Raw genomic sequence first — 27717 nt, forward strand, 5'->3', positions numbered from 1 at the left:
GCCCCAAGCAAGTTGTTATTTTTTTTTTTTATAGATATTATGATTGTAAGTATATTATTATATAATTTTTTTCAGAAAATACGTATTTAATTAAAATTTTTGGCAACAATTATTGTTCAGAAATCATTTGTGGCATTTTTCAATGTGTTTGTGTGTGTTTTATTCTTTTATTTTTTTTAATTTTTGGTATTGTTTTAATAAAAATTTTTGGAAAGTAGTAGAGAAACTGTTAAAAGTATATTGATATCGTTGGAATCATATAATAGAAGTATAACTTCTTACGTGCGTACAAAGTACACACATTCTTTTTTTATTATATTTTGACCGCAAAAGTTGATAAAAACATTCATTCTAAGCAAAAAATATTCTATACATTTTTTTGATAAAATTAGGTGTTCGATTTATTTGCCATCGAAAATATTAGTTTTATATCGAAAAAATCAATGTTTTGATAGGTATACTCATTTACGATCTTATCAATTTTTGCCGTAGAAAAAATTTTTCAAACCAAGTTCTTGAGAATTGAATAACCTACAATTTTATATTGAAACATTTTTTCGTATCTCTGATGCTAATCTTTATATTCTGAAGAAAATGGCATTTTTTATCAAGCTACAAAAATTCGTTATTCGCTTTTAACTCCTGTTTTTAAAAACTAATCATTCTAAGCCAGTCAAACATCTAGAATCTATAATAATACATAAATAAATAAGAATGAATAAGGCCAATGACTAAAAACACCGCTAACTTACATTATTATGCTTCTAATTGGATTTCTCTTTTTTTTTTCAAAAAAATATATTGATTTTTTAAACCTAACATTTTTAATTTTGATCCTAGAAGTTTGACAAAAAAGAATTTTGTAGGTTTTTATAAGGTCTATACTATAAGGCTATTAATACTAATTCTTGTTAAAATCCTCAGTCGCAAAAAGAGGTGACTTTGAAAGGGTTGGTAAAGGTGGTTTTTTGCATGTTATTACAAGTTTTAATTGTCGATAGCTCACTCAATTTTTGCCGTAGGAAAAATTTTTGAAACCAAGTTTTTGGAAATAAAATCGGCTACAATTTCACAGTTGAACATTTTTTCGTATCTCTGATGCTAATCTTGCTATTCTGAAGAAAAGGCAATTTTTTCCGAACTACAGAAATTCGTTATTTGCTTTTAAATCCATTTTTTTAAACTATTTATTCTAAGCCGGTCAAACTTCTAGAACCTATTATTAATACAAAATAAAAAAGACCAAATAAGGTCAATGACCAATTTTAATTAGGGTGGTGATTAGGGGTTGCCTCCAATCACTTTTTCGCTGAAAAAAATAGGGACTGACATTCTTTTCATTATAAGTTACTTAATTTTTGAGCTAGAGACTTTTTTTATTTCTGGAGATAGATATTTTTAATACTTTAAATTAGTTTGAACAAGTTGTCCTCGAAAAATGCATAGTTTTCTCGTCTTTTGACTTTGAAACTACAATATTTAGCATTTGACGAAGAAGAGCCAACATATAATAAAGTATAGCTCGATTACTATTGGTCTTAAAGAAAATCTAAAAACACGTTTTTGTTTATTTTTTCAAAAGGTACATTTTTGTTAAGTAAATTTGTTTTGATAAAACGAAAACTTTTGGAGTTATTAGCAGAGAACTTATTAAAAACATTGATTTTTTCGATATAAAACCAACAGTTTCGATAGCGAATAAATCGAAAACTATCAATTTTATTAAAAAAAATGGATAGAACGTTTTTTGCTAAGAATGAACGTTTTTACCAACTTTTGTGTTTAAGATATAATAAAAAATTTCCACCCCTGAGATGGGGTGGCAACCACCCCCATGGTAAAAGTGATTCTGATGATAAATTTTGATCCTTGGACTATCCACTACTTATTCTCAATTTTTCAAGCAAATCGATCCATTCTGTAAAAATTGCGAGGTTTTGTCCTATTTTAAGCTTCATTACTTGGACTAGAAGTCTTTCTTATAGTCCAGAGAAATAAGATTTTTCTCGTGACACATCCCCCTCCAGGCCGAAACCAAATTTTTTGAGTAGTATGGACATCTATATTAATAACCTATATATTTCCTGCAGCCGATTTTGATGATATACATAGTTATAAACAAATGAAGATCAAAAAACGCTAAATTTTCGCTTTTTTCGTCTATTAATAAAAAATGAAGCATTTTAAACAAATTTTAGAGTAAGAAACTGATAAACCATATAAAGATCTTCAATATGGCGTTCACTGCATATGTCTATCCTTATTTGTTGCTTAGAAAATTGCAAAATAAGTCATAAATTTTGAGATTTTATAAATGTTCATAACTTATGTAAAAATTAAGTTAGAACTTTCTTATTATGCAGATTGCTGAGACTTCTGGTGCTTAAATTATATTTTAAATTTCAAAGCAATTGGTCGAATAGTTTAAAAGTTATTTAATTTGTTTATCCCAAATTAATTTTTTTTGCAACACTATAAGTCAGAAAACGATGAGGTTACAGTAATACTTTGGACAGTTTATGAAAGAAGAAGATTTATTCTATTAACTTAATTTAAAAAAATGACAAAAACTAATTATAAATAGTGTAAAATTATTTTGCAAAAGCGTGTCGATTTTTTGCTTATAAACAATTAGAATAACTTTTTAACCGTTACTCGTAGAAAAATTATTTTTCCATATTTAGAAAGACTAAATTTTTATACACATTTAGAAAGAAAAACAATTGTCCTACGACAATTAGGGACAAAGTTAGCCCCCTTCTTTTTTTAATTCACGGCAGCTTTGTTTATAACAATTAAGAAATAAAATTAGCAGCATTTGAAAGAACATACTTCAAAGTTTTAACGTACCAAGTACACAAAAGATTTCGTTTTAAGGAAATCGTCCACAAAGCTTAAAAATGTGGCCCTTAAAATCGGCCGGCGTTGAAACTTAAGATAGCGATGAGAGGGGGGAAGGAGCTATTAACTGTATCTCTGGTTCTCGATTATTTATTTCGTTGTTTCTTTTTTTTAATTTGTATGTACTCTTTACGTACATTACGAATATGCGTTATTTAAATAAACTAATTTTTATATACACCATCAAATTTGTTTAAACAATTTTTTTCAATTTTTTTAATAATATTTTATGTAACTTTTATTGTAAAACGTACATATTAGTTATACAGGGCGTAACAAAAATACAGGTCATAAATTAAATCACATAATTCTGGGACCAAAAATAGATCGATTGGTCCTAACTTACCTTAATACAAATGTGCACATAAAAAAACTTATAGCCCTTTGAAGTTACAAAATGAAAATCGATTTTTTCAAATATATCGAAAACTATTAGAGATTTTTTATTGAAAATGGACATGTATCATTCTTATGACAGGAACATCTTAAAGAAAAATTATAGTGAAATTTTTGCATCCCATAAAAATTTTATGGGGGTTTTGTTCCCTTAAACCCCCAAACTTTTGTGTACAACCCAATTAAATTATTATTGTGGTACCATTAGTTAAACTCACTGTTTTAAAAATTTTTTGCCTCTTAGTATTTTTTCGATAAGGCAGTTTTTATCGAGTTGCGGCTTCTTTTTTAATATGTTTACATAAAAATTTTATGGGGGTTTGTTCCTTTACACCCCCCAAATGTTTTTGTACGTTCCAATTGAACTATTACTGCGGCACCATTAGTTAAACACAATGTTTCTAAAACTTTTATGTCTCTTAGTATTTTTTCGATAAGGCACCTTTTATCAAGATGTGGCTTCTTTTTTAATATGGTTCAAAATATGCCTAAAAATGTAAATTATAAATAATAAATTTTCATATGATTACCAAGTCTTCATAATCGTACTTAACCATATTTATCATATACAATATTTAAAATATCTCAATAAAAACTGACTTTTCGAAAAAGTACTAGGAGGCAAAAAAGTTTTAAAAACATTGTGTTTAACTAACAGTACCACATTCATAATTTAATTGGAACGAACACAAAAGTTTGGGGGGGGGGGGGTTTAAAGGAACAAAACCCCCATAAAATTTTTATGGAGTGTCAAAATTTTACTATAATTTTTTTGTAAGATGCTCCTGCCATAAAAATACCGCATGTCTATTTTCAATAAAAAATCTCTTCTATATATTGGACAAAATCGATTTTCATTTTGTAAATTCAAAGGGCTGTAACTTTTTTTATGTGCATAATTATACTAAGGTAAGTTAGGTTTAATCGAACTATTTTTGACCTGTATTTTTGTTACACCCTGTAATTATTATATTACTAATCCTATTCAATTATTCCTAAATCTAAAATTGGCTTATAATATTAAACTGAAAATAAAAAATCTCAAATAAACTAGGATTTATTTCTTGATAAACATGCTACTAGATAAACGAAAAATGAAATGTAACAAAATTAGAGAGTGGATAAAAAGAACAAAATTATTTTCAGAAATTTTCTACAATATTGTAATAATTGTATCTTACAACATTGAAAGTTATAATTTTAAGATTGCAAAAAAACAAAATATATTTCATACATTTTGGTATGATAGCAAGACTATTAAAATAAAATTAAAGGAGGTTTATCTAGGAATACTTGTATTTATATGAAAAACGTAACAATTATTAGTTACCCATTTATTATAAGTTTTTGTAAAGTCAAGTGCATATGATCCACTCCTATAATTGCCAACAAAGTCATCCTAAAAATATCGTAAAAGAATTTCCAAAAATTGTTTACACAATTTACATAGTTAATTAAATAACCACTTTATTAACAAAAAACATATCCGTAACGTACGCAAAGAGTACATGCAGATTAAAAAAAGAAACTCCAAAATAGATAATAGAGAAAGATTGAGGTTTTGATAACCGAAGTCCATAAACTATTTATATCTCTGTACTAACAAGTACTCGGTGCAACCAGTTTTGCAAGAGCAGATAGTTTATTTTAATAAAATATCTGATATAAAGAAGATCTGTTGATCGGATCGTCACTAACGGTTCTTAGCTTAATTTCCAACCCCAATCAATTACGTTTATCTCTTTTTTGGTGGTTCTGTAACTTCAGTTTTTTATTCATCTAATAGCATGTTTACTAAAAAAATAAAACCTAGTTTATTTGAGATTTTCTGATTTCCATAGACCAATACTATTTTTAGAAACAATCGAATGGGATAGTTTGTTTTTTCATACTTTAAATTATTACCAAGTTTAATAAAAAACTATGTATTATTATATTATTCATAAATATGTATGTTTTGTGATTAAAATTACTTCAAATATTATTAAAAGAAATGAAAAAAAATTGTTTAAACAAATTTGATGGTGTATATAACAATTAATTTATTTAAATAATGCATACTCGTACTGTACGCAAAAAGTACATACAAATTAAAAAAAGAAACGTCGAAATTCATAGGCGAGAACAAGAGATACAGCTAACATTTCCTTCCCCCTTCTCATCGATCTCCCAAGTTTCGAGGCCGGCCGATTTTAAGGGTCACATTTTGAAGTTTTGTGGACGATTTGTTTTAAAGTATATATTTTTTATACTTGGTACATTAAAACTCTGAAGTATGCTCTTTCCAATGTGACTGATTTTATTTCGTAATTGTTATAAAGAAAGCTGCTGTGAATTAAAAAATGGGGGGCGGCAACTTCGTCCCTAATTGTCCTAGGACAATTTTTTTCTTTTTTTAAATTTGTATAAAAATTCAGTCTTTCTAAATGTGAAAAAATAATTTTTCTACGGGTAATGGTTAAAAAGTTATTATAATTGTGTATAAGCAACAAATCGACATGTTTTTGCAAAATAATTTTGCGATACTTAGAATTATTTTTTGTCATTCTTTTTTAATTAAGTTATTAGTATAAATCTTCTTCTTTCATAAACTATCCAAAGTATTACTGTAACTGCATCATTTTCTGACTTATAGTGTTACAAAAAAAATTTATTTGGGATAAACAAATTAAATAACTTTTAAACTATTTGACCAATTGTTATGAAATTTAGTGTGTAATTTAAGCATTAGAAGTCCCAACATTCCGTATAATAAGAAGATTCTAAGTTCATTTTTACATAAGTTATGAATATTTATATAAACTCAAAATTTATGAATTATTTTGCAATTTTCTAAGCAACCAATAAGGATAGACATATTCAGCGGGAGCCATATTGAAGTTTTTTATATGGTTTATGAGTTTCTTACTTCCAAACTTGTTTAAAATGCTTAGCCATTTGGCAATAAACGAAAAAAGCGAAAATTTAGCGTTTTTTGATCTTCAATTGTTTATAACTATGTATATCATCAAAATCGGCTGCAGGAAACATATAGGTGATTATTATAGATGTCCACACTACTCAAAAAATTTGGTTTCGGCCTGGAGGGGGTTGTGTCACCAACAGGCTATTTTTTTCCCTTATTTCTCTGAACTATTAGTCCTAGACTGCGTTTGTCTGCTATTTGCCCTTACATAATATTTTGTAGCAACCTATATTTGGGACCTCTCATTACATGTCCGAAATACTCCAGTGTCTCTACTTGATGCTTTTTATAATCTCAGTAGTCTCGCTGAGACGTTCTAGTATTGTGGAGCTTCGAATCTTCTCTACCCAAGAAACTTTTAAAATTCTTCTATAGCACCACATTTCGAAAGCCTCAAGATGATTTAGATCACTTTTCACATGATTTAGATCACACCCATAAAGTAAGAGCGGTAACATGTAGCAGCGAAGTAGGCGAATCCGCAATGCTAATTTTAGGTCTCGCATTACATAATACCTTGGACATCCTTCTAAAATCATCTCTGGTCTGCTGAATTCTGGATCTAATTTCACCGTGACTCTCTGTGTTACAATTTAACAAAGGGTCGTTTAAACACAGCGATAAATCAAACAACTTATCAAGGTCAATCGAGTTGTTGCAACTTATCATTGTGTGTAAACGGTGCATCGCACAACTTATCAAAGTTGGAGTTGGGTTGAAGGTGGTATCGCATTGAATCGCAGCGTCTAAACAGCGTTTCAACTTGTCATCACAACTAGTTGCTGTGACTTGTCGTTGTGTTTAAACGACGCTTAATATCCAAAGTAAACAATATGATCAACTTGCTCAAGTTTGGTACTATTTAATAGATGGCTTTATATTGTCTTATATACTTATTACGAGTATTTTGGTTTTCCATATATACAGATCCAGAATTGCTTCTGTACAGCTCTCAACGACATTGTCAAGTAATGTTTGCAAATCTTCTTGAGTAGAAGCTAGGAGTGCTGTATCTTCCGCATGTCGCAAATTATGGATGACTTCACCGTTCATGGTTATGACTTTTGAATGTCATAACCAGAGAGGGAGATAGCTTGGGGCTGAATATAAACACAAATAAAAAAACTAATGGCTGTTACATGTGCGCCAAATTCCGACATTAATATTCGTATTTATAAGAAACAGATATAACCTGTACAAGGATTCCAGGTCGATTCCAGGTCGAAATACGTGCTCGTATAGAGTATAGTAGGTCCACTTTTCAAAGAATGAAAAAAATCCTTATAAACTCTACCTTATCGTTGGATATCCGATACCAATTTGTAAAAACATTTATTTATTCCATATTACTATACGGAGTGGAACATGGACTCTCGGAATTACAAATATGAGGCGTATCGAAGCCTTTGAGATGTAGGTTTTTTGAAGGATGCTGAAGATCTCTTAGACAGAGCACGCGACCAACAACGAGGTGCTGAGAAGAATGGGGACTGTTTTTTACAATATTTAGGAGACAGAACTCCTAAATATTGTGAAAAACATAAAAATGAGTTATCTAGAACATATTTACAGAGAAGAAAGATACAAATTTTTACGGTTTGTAATGGAAGGGAAAGTGGAAGGAAGAAGAGGTCCAGGAAGAAGAAAATGCTCCTGGCTAAAGAACGTAAGAGACAGGACAGGCATAGACACACGTTCGACACTAAGAATAGCTCAAGATAGAGAGCAATATGCTGTAGTTATAGCCAACCTTCAGTAACGGAGAAGGCACCTTAAGAAGAAGGGACTACTATAATTTGGGCTACCTTCCACAAATGCAGAAAGTATCTCGTCCATAAAACATCATGGGCTATTTGTGTCAAATACCTCAGTCCCTTATACAAAAGTTCGATCAGAATAATTGTAGCACTAATTAAGTCGTGTCCTGCAGATTTTTTGAAGTCAACATTATGTAGGTTACAATTTCTTAATTTTGTTAAGTTGGATATGTACTTAAACCATGAATTTAATGATAAATTGATATTTGAACTTTTTTTATTTGACTGCTGCAGCTTATTCCGAAGTTGAACACGAATATGGTGGCGGAAATTGAGCGAATTTTAGAAAATAAACCAACCCGACCTCCTATGGTTTCTACTTTAGCGCTTAGATGACAATCAATGTGCCCCCCTGGCTCCATCAGGTAAATTATGTTCAAATTATATTCTATTAACAAAATAACACTAATTTTCCATAATAAGCACAACATAATACTAAAACATTATTTTTACAACTTTTCTGCATGGTACAAAATACATGTAAGTGTATGTTTTTTGATAACAAAGTTTATAGTGGCTCATGGCGATTCAAATGAAATGGTTTTAAAACTTTGTTCCAAACCACAAATATTCCCACCAATGTTTTAGCCTCTTATTTATCTGGAAGAGACCTGTCAATTATTAGTTTTGGACTCGTACGCGTTTCTCTGTGAGTTAGGGTGGCTTGAAATAATTACATATACAGTGGAACCCCGATAAGTCGGCCCTCGATAACCCGGAAGTACGGCTAACCCGGACCGATTTTCATCAGACAAACATTTCAACAATAAAAATGTATGTACTATGTTAAAACATTTTATCTGTAGCCGCTTCTGGAATGTCTTAAAAATATCGAATTTCATTGATAAAATGCGCATATCCCATCGATCTTCGCTTCGACCATAGTATAATATTTGAGAGATAATGGGTATTTGTGTAATTTGAACTATACGATAATAAAAATGTCTTATGGCACACGGCGGCAGCAGAGCGACGTTCATTATGGTTCATTTACTCGGGCCATCGGAAGCAACAGGCACCTGTTATTCCTTTATTTATTTCCAACTGTCTTAGCATTGTTTAAAAAAGACTAAAAGAATATTTAAAATTATTTTTTTTTAATAATGGTCTTTTAAACAATGAAAGGGCCACTGTTCTTAAATAACATAACATCGTTCCGATGGCAGACGAAATTGACAAAACCGAAACTGACTGAGTTTTTTACCTAGAAATGAACAATACTCTATACTGTCTATACTATACTCTATACAACTATAGGTAAGTTAGATGTGTACTGTGCATATATATTTCATGTTATTTCAATTATAAGGGACTTTATCTATAAGTATACCGTATTTTATTAATTTTTACCATACTCTTCGGCTAACCCGTATTTTCGATAACCCGGATCGGCCGTGGTCCCGATTAATCCGAGTTATCGAGGTTCCACTGTAACAATGTCCTTTGTATACCAAATTATCGCATAATTAAGTATTGTTTTGAAGCTATTTGTTTGTGGTATCTGATACAATTTAGTATTTTAATTTGGAAATAAGCCACAATTTATTTGTGCATATGGTGCAAATTGCATAATTAAGTATATTTCATCTTTGTTTATTTTGTCATAGGCTTGTCGAAAATCTACAAAGATTTAATGGATATCTATATCGTGCTTCCAGGCTTTAGCTAATATTTGTTTTACGTTGAACAGCTGGTCAATTAATAGTAGACCGTCCTGGTTTGAATCCAGCCTGGTATTCTTCTTTGATTTGCTCTATGAAGTGGCTTAATCTTCTGTTTATGATCCACGTTAACACATTATAGCTTACACAGAGTAAGGATATGCCTCTGTAGTTTTTGTATCTGAGTTTGTCTACCTTCTTGTGGATTTGATATACAGGGTGTCCCGAAAAGATTGGTCATAAATTATACCACAGATTCTGGGATCGAAAATATGTTGATTGCACCTAACTTACCTTAGTGCAAATGTGGTTCCATGGCATCTCGTAACGCGACAGTTCGTAAACGGACAGTTGGTAACGGACAATTCGTAACAGCGACAGTTCTTAACGGCGACACTTCATAAGGGCGACAGTTCGTAACTATACAAATTCGTAACGGACAATTCGTAACGTCCAAATTGAATTATTCTGGTTTTTGTTGTTAACGTGGAAACTAACTGTTATTACAATTATAAATGAAACTATATTTATCAATTTAACGAATCAGTATCAGGATAAACATTTTTAAGGCATTTCATATTTCGTGTTTCAGAATATAATAAAAAAGCCATCCCTCTTATCAACTATGTATAACCGTTGATTGAATGTCCCAAAGCTATTACCAATCACAAGGTTTATGATAACAGGTAATTATAATCTTTTCTTTACAAAATGTTTATTTAAAAAGTTGTATGTCAGATTAAAGATTTCAGGAATTAAGTACTTCATTATTCCTTTGTCTAGGTACAGTAAAACCTGTCAGTAACGGCCACTAAAAATTAAAGAACTATTGGCCGATATAGAAAGGTGGCCGGTATTGCCAGTTTTTGTAGTCTTGTATACATAATTGGTTTGGAGAATTTTTAAACTGGCTGTTAGTACAGCTGGCCGTTTTTGGCGAGTGGCCGGTAACACAGGTTTTACTGTATATGAAAATTTAAGGAACAATAAGAGAAATAAACTTTTAAGGATATTGTTAAAAGTTTTTATGTATTCAAATATTTGTTTCTGTTTAAAGGCTTTTAATATAGGTACTCTGAAACACAAAATATAAAATGTGTTAAACATGTTTATCCCCGTACTGCTTCGTTAAATTGATAAAGATAATTTCAATTATAACTGTGATATCAGTTAGTTTTCACATTAACAGAAATAAACAGAATAATTCAATTTGGACGTTACGAATTGTCCGTTACGAATTTGTCTAGTTACGAACTGTCGCCGTTACCAAGTGTCGCCGTTACGAACCGTCGCTGTTACGAATTGTCCGTTACCAACTGTCCGGTTACGAACTGTCGCGTTACGAGGTGTCTGGTCACGTGCAAATGTGCACATAAAAATAAAGCCCTTTGAAGTTACAAAATTAAAATCAATTTTTTTCCAATATTTCGAAAACTATTAGAGATTTTTTATTGAAAATAGGCATGTGGCATTCTTATGGCAGGAACATCTTAACAAAAAATTAAAGTGAAATTTGTGCACCCCATAAAATTTTATGGGGGTTTTGTTCCCTTAAACCCCCCTAAACGTTTGTGTATGTTCCTCTATTAAATTATTGTTATAGTACTATTAGTTAAACACAGTGTTTTTAAAACATTTTTGCCTCTTAGTACTTTCTCGAAAAGTCAGTTTTTATCGAGATATTTTGAATAATTTTATAGTATGGTACATATATAATTTTATAATATAGAGACCTGGTAATAATATGAAAAAAATTTAATTTACATTTTTATAATATAAAAAAATACTAAGAGGCAAAAAAGTTTTAAAAACCCTTTGTTTAACTAATGGTCCGCAATAAAAGTTTAATTTGAATGTACACAAACATTTGGGGGGTTTAAAGGAACGAAACCCCCATAAAAGTTGTATGTAAATATATTAAAAAAGTAGCCGCATCTCGACAAAAACTGGCTTTTCGACAAAATACTAAGAGGCAAAAAGTTTAAAAACCCTTTGTTTAACTAATGGTACCGGTACCGCAATAAAAGTTTAATTGGAATGTACACAAACATTTGGGTGGTTTAAAGGAACGAAACCCCCATAAAATTTTTATGTAAATATATTAAAAAAGTAGCCGCATCTCGATAAAAACTGGCTTATCGAAAAAATACTAAGAGGCAAAAAAGTTTTAAAAATATTGTGTCTAACTATTGGTACCAAAATAATCATTTAATTGGAACGTATGGAACGTACACAAAAGTTTGGGGGGGGTTCAAGGGAACAAAACCCCATAAAATTTTTATGGGGTGCACAAATTTCAGTATAATTTGTTGTTAAGATGACTCTGCCATAAGAATGCTACATGTCTATTTTCAATAAAAAATTTCTAATAATTTTCGAGATATTGGAAAAAATTGATTTTCATTTTGTAACTTCAACGGGCTATAACTTTTTTTATGTGCACATTTGTACTAAGGTAAGTTAAGTTCAATCAACATATTTTTGACCCCAGAATCTGTGGTATAATTTATGACCAATCTTGTCGGGACACCCTGTATAACTGATTTTTCCAGTCTCCTGGAATTTCTTCTGTGTTGCAGATATTTGTTATTAGTTTACTAAATCTATTAGTGTTTGTCCTACAATTTTGAGAATTTTAGTTGGTACGTTATTAATATCTGGAGCTGTATTATGCTTCAGTGCATGTCTTGTGGATAGGTATGTTTATTCATTTCTCTGGTTCTGACTTTGTTTACTTTTCTTCGTTCTTCTTCGAATTTTTCACGCCTTTCTCCTGTTCGTTTTTGAGTAAGCGGCAGGTGTAGTTAATTTATTTTGTCTATTGCTTTTACATTCTTCTTAAAACCAAAGCTCTTTCATTTTAATTCACTCTTAATCTTATTTCGTTCTTCTTGTATTGTTTCCTCCCTCTGTTCTAGGAGTCATATATTCAATTGTTCTCGCAATCGCTTTTCTAAATCTGGATTTTTCAAATTGTCCAGGTTTGATCACAATTACAAACGATATATGAGTTACACAAATTAAGTTAAAGTAGAAGGGAATATAGTTTAGTTTGTTGATTTAAAAAATTCTTCAAATTCTCAAGAATAAAAGTGACAAAACAACATAAAATTGTCTAACAAAAACGCTCATGTAAAAATTAGATTGGGCAACTCAACGTACTTAGAGAAATTATGAAATTAAAAGAAATCAAATAAAAATAGAAGCTAAATTGTGATTACAATGTAATATTCTTATTATTACCCAATTCACAGAATTGATTGGACATAGGACAAATATGCATTTTGATTTGTAATATGTAAATAATATGTAATTACTATGTCCTACTTTATTTATTTAAATTTTCTTGAAATTGATTCCCTAAGCAAATAAGCATTTGAATCATCATGGGCCATTAGGTTACAAAATAAGCTTCTTTTTAACATTTGTTTAACATTTTTATCTCAGATTTTTATTTATTTCGGCTAATAAATCACATAAAAACAAGCTTAAAATATTTTTTGAATATCTACTTTTTTGAAGTATTAACACTAGAAAGTCGGAGGGGCCAATTTGGCCCCTGTTGCGATTTGAAGTTATTGTAGTTTTTTTATTTGAGGCAATAATGATTTCATATTTTATGACTTTTAATATTTTGATACAAAGACTTATTTAACACAAAAAAATATTGTTTACTAAATTTATTAAATGGTTTTTCTAACAAATCTACCATAGAAGTCTAAAGGGACCAAATTGGCCCTGTGTAAGTTATTATCGTTTTCTGGTAAATTCGACGAGCCTTTCTTTCAAATTCCTGTCGGATGGGTAAAATTATATTTATGTATGTTTATTGTAAATGGTTACCCTTATACTGGTACTGATCATCTACGTAATAAAGATACAATTGTTGGCGAATACAAGTGAACACAAAGATACAATTATTGTGGGTGTAGAGGACCAAATGACGCGTCTTTATACTACAAAAGTAACTTCAAGACGATGACCCATGTACGTGTTTTATAATACTCTTGACTTGGAAGCAATAAATGCATGGATTATTTATAAAGAAATAACTGGAAGTAGACTCAGTCTTTGTAAGTTTATTCTTCGGTTGTGTGAAGAATTATGGGCAACATACTTTTCCTCCCGAAATCTGGAACTACGCCTAGCAACACCAGGTCTACCAACAACTATCACTGTTACTATCCAAAAACGACAAAAATATCAGTTGAAAATATTTTGTAAAGGAAATCATACTTCCAATCATTGCCGCGGCTGTAACAAGGCAATGTGTGGCAAATATCAAAAACTGCTAACTCTATGGTGTTCCGAATGTTTTTGATAGGCAGCGAATGTGTTAAACAATGAAAGTAACAAATAAAATCAGATTCTATCGTCTATACTAGAGTCTAGAGTAGATTTAATTTCTTTAAACTGAGTTTTAATTGATTAAAGAACGTGGGACCAAAATGATCCCTTCCGGCTTTCTAGGTAGGTAAGCTAAGCCCGACTTTCTAGTGTTAAAGGCTTATGACATCATCTATGTATGACAAGTAGAGCTTGTCCGAGGATCTCCTCAACAACCTGGCAAAAGACAATCTCCGTCTAAAAGTGCCTATCTTATAGTGATTTTAGCGACCAATTTGACCCATCCTATCCTATTCACAGCAACTCGAAATAGATCAGTTGATGTTAGACCAGTCGATTTCCGAAGATTGGCCGGCCAGGATATATGTTTACTTCCAGGGCACCTCTTGCCCTGAAGACTGATTACTAAAAGACAATAAAGTGTCTTTATTATGGGTGCCAGGTCATGAAAAGGTGCATAGGAATGAACAAGCAGGTTTATTGATAAAGCAAGACTCGAGAAAACCTTTGTAGACCCAGAGCATTATCACCAAAAACGATGCAAGAAACGAGGTTCAGAAGTGGCTGATAAAGAGTCATCAAAAGGAATGGAAAGCCACTCAAGAGCAAATGCAGACTAATAAAATAATCACGAATATTGATAAAAAAACTCTCGAACAATAATTGATGAACCTTAATAAACGAAAGAGTAAAACGGGCACCGAAATGGTAACTGGGAATTGCTGTTTCAGAAAACACCTATACAAATTAGTTAAGGTAAATGAACCATGAAGAAAAATGACTGAGTTTTTAATTTACTTTCTGCAGAATACTCCTTTTCAAAGTTAGCAGCTTCTGTGGGAGGTCTCGATTGAACAGAGTGTAGATATTGTAGAGTGCTCTATGTTCAATCTGATGCCAAATGTACGTTTTGTATGTAACTTTTTTCTAACTAGATACTCAATTTGGTGGCTGAATTGGAGTCTGTCTTTACAAAACCTCAAGTTGATTCGTTTCATTCTTACGTAAGATGGGTTTACTAAAAGAAACTGGCTGAGTACAAAGAATAAGAATAGCATATCATAACAATAGCCACATATGTGTCCAAAAGGAAGCACCGTATTGAATTTGTATATATTTTAATAATGTTCTAAAGTATTCACTAAAGTAATGCTAAAACAAAATAAGTTAAATAAATCTGAGATAAAAATTAATTGTTTCTATTCTATAAGTTATATATACATTATTTTTTAATTTTTATTTACTTTAGACGAAGAAGGGCTTACGTTCTCGATATATGTGTTATCTCTTAAGTTAAGGTAAAATAGGTTTTCCCCTTTTTTGTAGATTCCCACGCAGGACAAACCACGCAACCCTTTGAAGAGCTGTTTTTCGCTTTTTTAAAGTATATCAATAAAAGTTTACCGTTTTTACCGCTAAACATTTGCGATGCTTCAATACCTTATGTTTGAAACGTAGCTAGGATATCGCTATGAACTATTTTGAATAATATTTTATATTATTTTCGAGCATTTTCTTTATTTAATGAATACATTACTTCTTAGTAAATAATCTAAACCAGTGGTTCTTAAAGTATGGATCGCGACCCCCTGTGGGGATCTTGAGGGGTCGCGTAAAATAGCTGAGGGGGTCGCAATATGAATATAAAAAAAACGTTTTTTAGGATGATGTTTCATATCTTAAATAACAAACTTTTCAAATAAGAATATAATGCCCTAATTATCATAATATTTTTGTCGTTTATTTTTTCCAAAAATACTCTTGTTCCAAGGAGAATCCAATTTATAAATTCCATCCCTGAAGTGAGAATCAATCTGAAAGGGCTGCAAAATACGCTTCCACAGCTGTTTTGACCTCATCATTTTATGAAAAACACTTTCCACGCATGAATTTTTAGGCATTGAAACATATTGAAGTCGCTAGTTGCCAAAGATTTGGTTTCTTCTGAAAACGGGGCCTGTTTTTCGTGGATATTTTTCTTCGGCTGGTTTAAAAGGTTCGGCAAAGGTTATAATAAAATCCAGAATTTATTGTTTAACAATCTACAAGTAATACACAAACAAAATTCCTCTCGCATTCTAAAAACTGATGATAACACCTACTTAGCCGATTTCTGGACATGAATCGTTTCGGAGCCGAAGAATCAGAATCACACCACTCTTTCACCTCTTTATTTTGATTCAGGATCATGTGGATATGCCCAAGTCAAGTCTCATCTATTTTCTCATACTTTATCCTTTCAAAAACGCTATAAATGTTGCTGAGAAAGTCGCATTCGAATATGCTTTTTGTTCCAAAAATTGGAAAAAAAAAAGTTGAATTTTTTGTTTTTGTGTATTTGTTGTTAGCGAATGCTAACAATGCTAATGCTTGTTGTGAACACAGCTTTCTGAAACCCAATACTTCAGTCAAAATATTGCATATATTGCTCAATGAGATGCACTAGCTTCTACTTTAGCTTTAGCTTCTACTCAATCCCTTTCAGTCAACTAGCCAATTTTCCAATATCATATCCTGTATTTTTTCCACGATTTTTGGTGTTGTTGCTGTTTTTCGACGTCCTTGTTGTGAATTGTCTTCAAGACTTGAACGACCGATGTTTAAATTCAGCAACAAGTACATTAACAGGGTCGAGAAATATGTCTTAATACGACGTATGTGACTGGTTTTCCGAAACTAGCTTTTCAATCCTGGGATCTGTATTGGATATGGAAAAAATTATATAATTTTCGAGTTCTAAGTCACTTCGGGGTATTTCCATATCCTTCTGGTCCAAAACTGATACGGTCTTTGTGAAAAAAGCCTTTTTGAAAAATGTTATAACATTCCATCACTTGATATTTTTAATAGAAGTTTTTCTTTCGTAGGTATTTAAGCGTATTGATCTTCCGCTTAACTCTTAGTGGCCCCATGGTACTTTTGAGTACCACCAAATTATGGTACCCTTATATCCCAAGTATTGAAGTAGATCTAATAATGACAGAGAATGTTCTGTTAAATAGCATTTATTAGTTATCAGCTGATGTTTAACTTCAAATGTCGTTCAAACGATTTGGTAGTAAATACACAATAAGATTTGTAGGTACTCTAAAACTCTAAAGGATCGTTAAGAAAAAACAACGCTGTAGCTTATTTTAAAAAGTTATGAGCAAAATATGACGCGGACTTAAAAGTACCGTTGGGAAGTAACGGTTTAAGATCTAAACGTGGTGGGAGACTGATTAATTAGTAAATATTATTAAATGGCGAAGGACCTGGGTGCGATAGGACGAGGGGTTGCCAACTAATTTGTTTGTCAAAAGGGGTCCCTGATGAGGGACCAAAAGGGGTCCCTGAAACACTGATCTAAACAACAACAACGAGCTTTATCAACTTGATAAGGAAACACCCCTGTCGGACTTCATTAGAATACAAAGATTGCAATGGGCCGGACATGTGATAAGAATGGGAGAGGTTAGGCTACCAAAAAGAGCACTGAATGCTAGAATGCAGGGAAAGAGACCGGTTGGAAAGCCAAGAAAGCGCTGGGAAGACACAGTAAACAGCGACGCACAAGCCTTTCAGGAGTCCGTGTATGGAGAAGAGCAGCCACAGACAAGCAAGGGTGGAGGCAAAAAATAAAGGACGCCAAGGCTCAATTTGGGCTGTAGTGCGGTAGAATAAGAAGATCTAAACAATTTATTAACTTCAAGTATTATGGTGTTTCTTACGTTAATTATGTTTTCATATATATGTTACATAGTTTACAGTGGGCCAAAAGGTACCATCTTCTTCTTAAGGTGCCGGCTTCTTTTGAAAGTTATTGATCATTATGGTTATTAGAACTCTGTTCATCACTGCTCTAAATATCTGGTGAGATAAACAATTAGATCACTCTCTGAGATTGCGCAGCCATGACATTCATCGCCTTCCTACGCTTTCCTAAAAAATTTTCTCGGTTTGATATTCTGTAGAAGCTGCTACTTTTTTCCTCATATCATGTGGTCAAGGTATTGCAGTTTTCGTATCTTTATTTATATATATAATGGATTTCTACGGCTGTCGCCGCCTCTCCATACCCAGCTTTCTATTTTTTCTATCGTAACACATATCTTCATCTAATTGCCTCTAATCCATTGCCTCCTGAATATTGTCCCTCCAGCTTCTCCGTGGTCGTCCTCTTTTTCTTCTCTTCGGTGGGACCCACTCTAATATTTTCTCGGCCAGCGAGTCTCATTCATTATTTTAACGTGACCGAACCATGTCAGCTCTCTCCTTCCAATATCGTCTATTATAGTTTTTTCCACCTTCATATGTTCTCTAATTGTTTTATTTCTTACATGTTCTAATCTCGAAAACATCTCGACAACTTCTCCTCAAAAAGTCCATTTCTGCACTAAGTAGCTTCATGGTAGGTTTTCAATGGTTAGGTAGGTTTTCGTATCTTTATTTCATTATTACAAAAGATACCATCCGAGGTTTCAATTACCAAACATATTGATAATGAGACCGCTAATCTCGCAAAATAACTCTTGAGCCCAATTTGATCTTTTTGCCAGCTTTTTGCATTCTCTCCTCTTTTTGACATTATGTTTCCTTCTTACTATATTAAGTTACTTTCTTTTAGTTTCTTTTGTATTACTCTTTTCATGTATATGTTGGTCTTTGTTTCTTTTTTTTCGTTATTTTTAATGCAGAGCCTGTATAAAGTGATATCTTCCTAGGGCAGTGATGGCCAAAGTAAGGCCCGCTGGCCAACTGCGGCCCGCGAAAGTATTTAATCCGGCCCACCGAGGATCCATGAACATTGGTAGTATATGGCCCGCTTTAACACAAAACGCATTTTTTCTATAATTTTGGCCATCCTCTAGAATTTCTTAAATTTTCATTAAAAAAGTTTGCCCACCACTGTCCTAGGGGAATAGAAATATTTAAATTTCCGTCACTGCTGATTATTCTTCCACCCGAATCTTCTGCAGTTTTAGATCCGTCTGTGTACCAGGTAAAACTCTGTAGTCTAGATCGAGTGTTTCTTCTGTCATATTATCCCTATCGTGGGCAAATATCTTCTTCTTATGGTGCCGTTGGCGAACTATCTTAAAGTCAGACGTTTGTCTTTTACGGCGTGCAAAATTTCGCCAGGGTTATTTATGCCTGTCCAGTTATTTATATTTCGCAGCCACGACAATTGTTTGCGACCTACCCCGCTCTTGCCCTCAATCTTTCCTTAGATGACTAGTTGAGAGATTGTGTATTTTCCCCTCTCAGGATATGGCCCACGTATCCAATTTTTCGTGCCTTTTCGTGGGCAAATATACACTTGAAAAAGTACCTGTTATACCTTTACGCCATTCAATGAGCACAAGAACAGGTTATTACTTCCGATTTATATCCTACTGCATGGATTTTAATGAAATTTTAGAAATATAACACCTTTTCCAACGGTTTTTTGCGAATACCTTAAAAACAATGCATCTAACTAAAAAATTATATAATAAAAAATTTTTGTAGCTCATAAAAAAACAAAGAGATTCGTTCCTTCTTCAATCTTCTAGTTATCACACAAAAAGAGATATGGTAGGTAAAAAAAGTTTGTTTTTTTTGTTGCATACTCAAATCAGTGTATTCAACTTGAAATAACAGAAAAACGGTCGATTTTAGGTGTATAATGCTACTAATACCTTTTATTGTGCTTGAAAAGTCCTTTCAAATAAGCAATATTAAATGTCGATTACATTCAAACTAAGCGAGATATGCTGCAAAAAATTGATGGCTAAGGAATTTTAAGAAAAAAATTGAGAAGTGTATTTAACTTAATCCCTCATCAACAAGAATTTAAAGGCATTGTTTTCCTTTTACAATACATTTTACTACAGTGTTATTTTTATGTTCAAAAAGTTGAGCGGGTTTAAAATGAATGGTTTTTGAAAAAAATAAGATCAAATTATATAGCGCATATTTAAACTTTCTTAAAAATATTCCTTTTTCTCCATGTAACCTGAAAATGATACGAGATACTGTTATAAAAAATAAAATAAAATCAGAATGTTTATCTAGAAGAAACCTACATTTTTGTATGGCATCTTTTATCATTTTCGAGGTACATGGAGAAATAGGAAGATTTTTAAGAAAATTTAAAAATGCGCTCAATAATTTGATCTTATTTTTTTCAAAAACCATTCATTTTAAACCCGCCCAAATTTTTGAACATAAAAAGAACACTATAGTAAAATGTATTGTAGAACGGAAACGATGCATTTAAATTCTTGTGGATGAGGGGTTAAATATTTATACTTCTCATTTTTTTCTTAAAATACGTTAGTCATCAAATTTTTTACAGTTTATCTCGCAGAATTTGAATGTAATCGACATTTAATATTTCTTATTTTAAAGGTCTTTTCAAGCACAACAAAAGTTATTGGTAGCATTATACACCTAAAATCGACCGTTTCTCTGTTATTTCAAGTTAAATACACTGATTTGAGCATGCACCAAGAAAACAAGTTTTTTTCACTTACCATATCTCTTTTTGTGTTATAACTAGAAGATTCATGAAGGAAAGAATATCTTTGTTATTTTATAAGCTACAAAAATGTTTTATATAATTTTTTTAGTTAGATGCATAGTTTTTAAGGTATTCGCAAAAAACCGTTTGAAAAGGTGTTATGTTTCAATGAAAATTGCCAATTTTCAACCCGGAATAACTCAAAAAGTATGGAGTTTTCGAAAAAAAAAATTATAGAACAGTTTTTGCTTAGTATTAGGTTCTCTAGCAAGTTCCGTAGTTATTTAAGCAAAAAATTTTCCACCGCCGAGAAGGGGTGGGAACCGCCTCCAAGACAAAAGCACACATCGGCATAGGGTAGACTTTATTTCTTGGGCTATTCCCTACTTACTGTGAAAATTTCACGTAAATCGATATAGTAGGATGGAATTCGGAGCCACATACCCTCATTGACTGCCCTACTTTATAAGTTATATCTGTGTCTGGGTACTATGTTGTCATTAATCATCGTCCATCCAATCTATAATATTGAAGAAGTAAATTGTGTCTGACCAGTCTGGCATCGGAAACAGCACATTCTTTAGGTAATTTAATTTTAATTTTCTCCGATAAGTGTGAATATAGGGAGTCATTTGCATCTGCGTATACTCGTCAAAACTATAGTTAAAAAAATGCTTGAAGGTAATATTTAAAAAATGGGTCCATAAATTTAAATATGTTGTTACATAAGTACACTTTGTTGGACGATCGCCTTTGATTAATTTTGAGGAAGAAACTGCTAAAGAACACAGTTCTTAACAAATTTAAACTGTAGCTTAGCAAATGGGTTTTTGCTTAAATTTTTAATTTGGAAAACTTATTTAATCTGTCTTAAATCAACGTTATAAATAGCTAAAATTTAACCTGTATTACATTACTGTATTACATTGTTGGTTCTATTTGGGACAGGTTTGAAGGCTATTAAATAATGTTTATTGATATTTTTCTTATAGATCATATTTCTTTATTTTTTCCCGTGATATATACCTATGTTTAGTAAGCATTCTTTTAACATATTCAGACTTCGTACCCTTAATTTAAATGAAGTTAGTATACTTATTAGATATTAATATTACCTACTGTTGATAATAATTTATACTAGTAAGTGGACTCGTTTTTTATTTTACGTATTTATGCCGAATTATTTAACATTTATTTACCATGACTTGTTTAAAAAACAAGTTTGAGTTGTGTTACCTTCAATTGAGATTAAACAGGAAACAATAAACTTGGTGGACTCTACTTTAACTTTTTGTTACCTAAACTAGGTTTAAAAATTTATAAAGCAATAATTATAATAATCAACAAACTCCATATGAAATTGAATAGAAAAGCAACTGGAACCAAATAAATATCAAACTTCTAGGGTACACAAGCTCCCTTGCTGCAGCTAATAATTCAATTTTTTAAACTTTCACATATTTAAGAGGAGTCCATGCTATAAGTTAATGTTTTTAAAGTTATTTTCTATTTATTATATTATTTGCTAATAAATTTTGCAATTTAGGTAATTAACCTGTTTAAATATCTATTAAGAAAGTTCCAACGTTTTATAACCTGTTTAATTTACGTAAAGCCTAACCCCCGTTAAGATAGGCAATATCCCCTCACTCCCGAATTCCATTTTTTTTTCAGTTTTTTACATATTTATTTTTTTTCGATGGGTTAAAATTAATTTAAAAATTTCAAAAAATTTACACGCATAATTGAGGCTTTTATAAACCTTGTCTATTTTTCATACATCTGTAGGTTGAGAGTACTTAACCTATGCAGTTCTAATGCAGGCAGTTCTAATAGCTGCAGGTCTATTTTTTATATATATTTTGTGTAGTTTATCAAAAAAAATATTCCTGATTTTTTACAAATTTTTCCGTAAGGTGCGCCTCCTTCAAACCCTTGAAAAACAGGTTTATGTGTTTTGGGGGTTTTTTCCATTTTATAGAGTTCAAAATAGATCAAGTCCAGGTTTTTTGTAGCTTATGTATAATTTTTAGTACCTCATTTCTTTAGGACATTCAAAAATGGACGGAACGCCTTTAAAGCCCCAAGAAACTTTTTTTAAGGTTTTTAAAGGCTTATGCGTTTTTGGGGTCAATATTTTTTAGAACCGATACAACCTGAATCAATTTGTCACCAATTCATATGCAAAAAGTATGAAAAATAATAGTTTCAGACCTCAAAGAAGCAAATACAACCCTCATTTATGGGAAATACTAGGTTTTCAAGAGTTATTCGGGGGTTTTTACTAGATTTACCCCACTTGTGCGGGGCTTAATAATGTTTAGGTAAGGGTCTTAAGAAATATAAAAAAATCCAGCAAAATCACCTAAAAACACTTAAAAACCGGGTATTTCGCATGTTTCAAGAAATCTCTAGCATCCCTGAATATAGAAAATACATCGTCTTCATGTTAGTTTATAAAACTTTTGAAGACATGCTATTTAGTGATGTAGAAAGGTAAAAAAAAGTTTAATAAACCTAGTAAAACCCCCCAATAAACCCTTGAAAAAAGAAAAAAACCTGGTTTTTCGCATAAAAAATTGAATTAATTGTAATTTGTATTTGTAATTTGTATTTGAAAAGATTGTATTTGTTTGTTGAGGCCTGAAACTATTTTTGACGATTGTCAAAAATCGTTTATCAAAATATGAGTAACTCTGTAAAAATGCTTAAAAACCTTGAAAAACATGGGTTTTTGGTGGTTTAAAGATGTTTCGCTCAATTTTTGAACATCGTAAAGGAATTAGTTACTTCAAACTATAATAAAGCCTAATTTGATCTATTTTGAAGTATATAAAATCGAGAAAACAGCCAAAAATCCATAAAAAAAAACCCAGTTTTTTGGCGCGCCTCACCTTACAGCAAAATATGGAAAATGTAAAAACATAATATTTTTTGATAAAATACAAACCACAAAAAATTACACTTGCAGCCATTTCTAAAAAAAAGTTTTACGCTTTTTTCGAAAAAAAATATATTTTTAGGTTATATACACTCAATAGATATACGTGTCTATAAAAAATAGTCAACCTACATAAAAAAGTCAAAGAACTAGCCGGAATAGGAAATAGAAAAACCTTAAATATATTATCTCACAATAAAACACTGAAAACTTTTGTTTTCTATACTTCCACAAAATTTATTATTTACAAGTATGTGACTACAACTGTTTCGGCAGAGTGCCTTTCTCAAGTGATATAATTTACAATGTGTTTGTCTTTTTAAGTCTCTAACTGAAGAGGTTGAAGAGTGGGGAGCTGTTTGTCTCGAGTTGGTCATTCAGAATTATATCTGTATTTTTCAGTTTATTACTTTCCATAGATTCTAAAAAAGATAGCTTAAGGCCTTTATTTTGGATATGCAGAATTTGAAACTCTTCATTGAAAGAATGATTGTGATCTAGAAGGTGAAGTGCGTATGTAGAAGTGTCTGTTTTTCTATTGTTGAAAGCCCTTTTGTGTTCTGCTATCCGTGTGTCAAAAGTTCTGCCAGTTTGACCGATGTACGTTTTCGGACAGTCACCACAAGTTAGTTTGTACACACCACTCTGTAGTTGCTTTCTCTTTCGGCTTTTATTGTTCTTAATATATTTACTTAAGTTGTTGGTAGTTCTGAAAGCTGGTATTATTCCTTTCTTTTTTATGTATCTGGCTATTTTTGTTGTTATCTTGCCAGTATATGTGAGAGAGCAGAAGGTACTGGGTTCTTTCTGTGGTGGTGGATACACTAATTTCAGGGCTTTCTTATGGAGTTTTTGAGTTAAAATTTTGTTAACTGTTTGTTCGTTATAGCCGTTGTTTACTGCTATTTGTTTAATGATGTTTAGTTCTATCTCGAAGTTATTTTTTGTCATGGGAATTTATGTCAGTCTATGTATCATGCTATGGTAGGCTGCTAATTTGTGTTGTGTAGGATGGTAGTCACATAGTTGTAAATAATAAAGTTTGTGGAAGTATAGAAAACAAAAGTTTTCAGTGTTTTATTGTGAGATAAAATGAACTTCCATCAAGTAACGGTCGAATCCATAAATTACTTAAATATATTGCTCGACAAAAATGGAAATATTATAATGGAGACAACGAAAACTACGACGATGGAAAGAGTACATCGAGGAACTATTTCATGACCAGAGAGAAGCTAGTACATTCGTAGATAGCCAAATCGGAGATGTGGGCCTAGAGATAACCAAATCAGAGGTTAGTCAGGCAATAGACTCTATAAAAACCTATAAATCTGCTGGTCCAGATGAATTACCTAGCGAGCTGATAAAGTTGGTCACCGAGGAAAACCTGGACATAATAGTAGAACTGTTCAACGCTATCTATACTACGGAAAGCATCCCTAGAGAAATGTTGACATCAGCATTTGTGTGTTTGCCAAAGAACGTGAATGCCAAATAATGCAGTGACTTCCGAACCATAAGCTTAATGTCACATACCTTGAAAATTCTGCTGAAAATTATCCACGCCAAAATACTCTCTAAACTGGAGCTGGATATTAGTGACACTCAATATGAGTTCCGCAATGGTATGGGTACCAGAGAGGCATTATTCTCCTTCAACGTGCTGACACAGAGATGTTTGGATGTTAATCGTCCTCTTTACGTCTTTATTATAGACTACAATAAGGCGTTTGATAAAGTAAAACATGATCGACTCATGGGAATTCTGAAAACTAAAAACCTAGATGAAAGAGATTTAAGACTAATAACACACCTCTGTTACAATCGCAATAGTAAGAATTTAAAAAGAAACATCTGAAGAAATTGAAATAAAGAGAGGAGTCAGGTAAGGCTGCATACTACCACCTCTATTATTTAACGCTTATTCTGAAGAGGTAATGCGAGAAACTCTGGAAGATGAAACAGTCGGCATAAGAATAAATGGAGTCTTAGTTAACAACATCAGATATGCAGATGATACAGTAATACTAGCCGATAGTTTACAAGACCTGCAAAGACTCATGAGTAAAATAGTAAGGTGTAGTAGGGAGTAGGTCATAGGGAGACGCAGAATATCGTGGCTGCGCAACCTGAGAGAGTGGTACGGATGTACATCAAATGAACTTTTCAGAGCAGCCATCTCTAAAATACGAATAGCTATGATGATTGCCGACCTCCGTTGCGGAGATGGCACTTAAAGAAGAAGAAGTAGGGAGTACGGACTCTCTCTCAATATCAAAAAGACGAAGTTTATGAAAATTAGTAAAAACAACCATAATACTAACAAAATCTTGATAGTAGAGGGCCAGCAGATGAAAAGAGTAAAAAAGTACACTTACCTAGGAACATTTATAACAGAAAATAATAACTACACTACAGAAATCAAAGTCAGAATCGAAAAAGCACGTTCTAATTTTATGAAAATGAAAAAGGTCTTATGTAGCAAAGAATTAACATTAGCTCTTAAAGTACGCCTAACAAAATGTTACGTATACAGTGTACTATACTATGGAGTGGAATCATGGACGTTAAATGTAGAGACAATGAGACGACTTAACGCCTTTGAAATGTGGAACTATAGAAGAATTATGAGGGTTTCCTGGGTAGATAGAGTTACGAACAACGAAGTACTGAGAAGAATAGGTAAAGAGAAGGAAGTTGAACTTACAATTAAATAAAAAAAACTACAGTATCTCGGACATGTGATGCGGGGCGAAAAGTATGGCATCCTGCGACTCATAATGCAAGGAAAGATAAATGGCAGAAGAAGCATAGGAAGAAGACGAATTTCATGGGTGAAGAACCTGAGAGAATGGTTTGGATGCAGCACAAAATAACTGTTTATAGCTGCTGCCTCAAAAATTAAAATGATGATTGCCAACCTCCGTAGTGGAGATGGCACCTGAAGAAGAAGATGAAAAAATAGACAAGTTTTGTAAAAACCTTAACTATCCGTGTGAATTTTTTGAAATTTTTAAATAGATTTCAACCCACCAAAAAAAAATAAACATGAAAAATATGTTAATAGGGGGAGAGGTGGGGGTAGCTAGCTAAACTTGCGCTGAGTCTTATCTTTTATCGCATAGAACGTAAAAAAAATTAAAATATCTGAAAATGAGGGCATTTTGCCTATCTTAAAGGGGGGTACTCTTTTTCACGCAGGTTCTTTGCTTCCAAATCACTGCTACAACTTGCATTCTACAGTGTGTTATTTTTCCAGTGGCAACCAGGGAGGCACCAGCACAGCGGGCAGCCCGAAAGGCGACGAACTAAGCAACGCGGACACGGACACTAAGGACAGCCAAAAACTCCCCTTCTGCGAGATTCAGTGACAAAAGGCTACCGAGTTTGTCAAAACTCGTAAAAGTAAAACGCCCGACGAAAAACCCGTTAAGGAAAAGGTTAGATGGTCGTACAGTCCTGACGAGGGCCCGAAATGTACCACCGAAACGTTCGTCAGCAAGAAGAAGGAGAAAAAGACAGCTTCTAGTCCAGTGCCGGTATGAAAACAAACAAATTTCGTGGAAGAGGTGCTCATTTAATACAAAAGTTTAAAGTCACTTTAACACTTTGACCGCAGCGTTACTTAAACGTTTGAGGTTGCTTGTTGCGTCACGAGTAGGAAGAGAAATTTGTCGATTTTAAGGTTTTAAAAGACTTGGATTGGTTTCTTCAAACGAAATTAGAATGGGCTTAACTAAGTCTTTATTAAATTTTCTTCTACAGAATAAGCCAAATAAAAACGGAACATACGCAGTTAATACAGTGTATCGGAACTACGTTTGAAATAGTCGACCAATATAAAAGTTTGACAAACATAAATCATAGCAACTCAACTACCTGTCTCCTTTTAGGCTAAGGCTATGGCCAGACAAGCGACAATTTACGGCGCCATAATAGCAGTAAAATGAAGCTCGAAAATGGGTCCTGGTAAGAAGGATCTGGGTCCAAATTTTATAGCTCATCTAACCACAACAACGACCGAAACACTGTATTTACATCTCGCAACACGCCGTAATTTACATCCCCATCTGGTCATGCTTTTTACTGCCGCTTCATTTTACTGCTCTTACGGCGCTGTAACAGCAATAAAATGAAGCGGCAGTAACTGCAGTAAAAAGCATGGCCAGACGGGGATGTAAATTACAGCGTGTCGCAAGATGTAA

At 32.4% G+C, this 27717-nt stretch overlaps 1 protein-coding gene across 1 annotated transcript in view; it reads left to right on the forward strand.

Annotated features, from left to right (window-relative positions):
• The window catches only part of LOC114335751 (voltage-gated potassium channel subunit beta-2), a 176367-nt gene extending 148876 nt beyond the window's left edge, over positions 1–27491 (forward strand). The window contains exons 9-10 of the mRNA XM_050653927.1: positions 8314–8444; positions 26772–27491. Of these exons, the coding sequence (XP_050509884.1) occupies positions 8314–8415 (102 nt within the window). The 3' untranslated portion in view covers positions 8416–8444; positions 26772–27491. The remainder of the gene's footprint in view (positions 1–8313; positions 8445–26771) is intronic.
• The last annotated feature ends 226 nt before the right edge of the window (positions 27492–27717 follow it).

The sequence above is a fragment of the Diabrotica virgifera genome, chromosome 6, assembly GCF_917563875.1.
Source record: "Diabrotica virgifera virgifera chromosome 6, PGI_DIABVI_V3a".
In the NCBI taxonomy this organism is placed as follows: Eukaryota; Metazoa; Arthropoda; class Insecta; order Coleoptera; family Chrysomelidae; genus Diabrotica; species Diabrotica virgifera.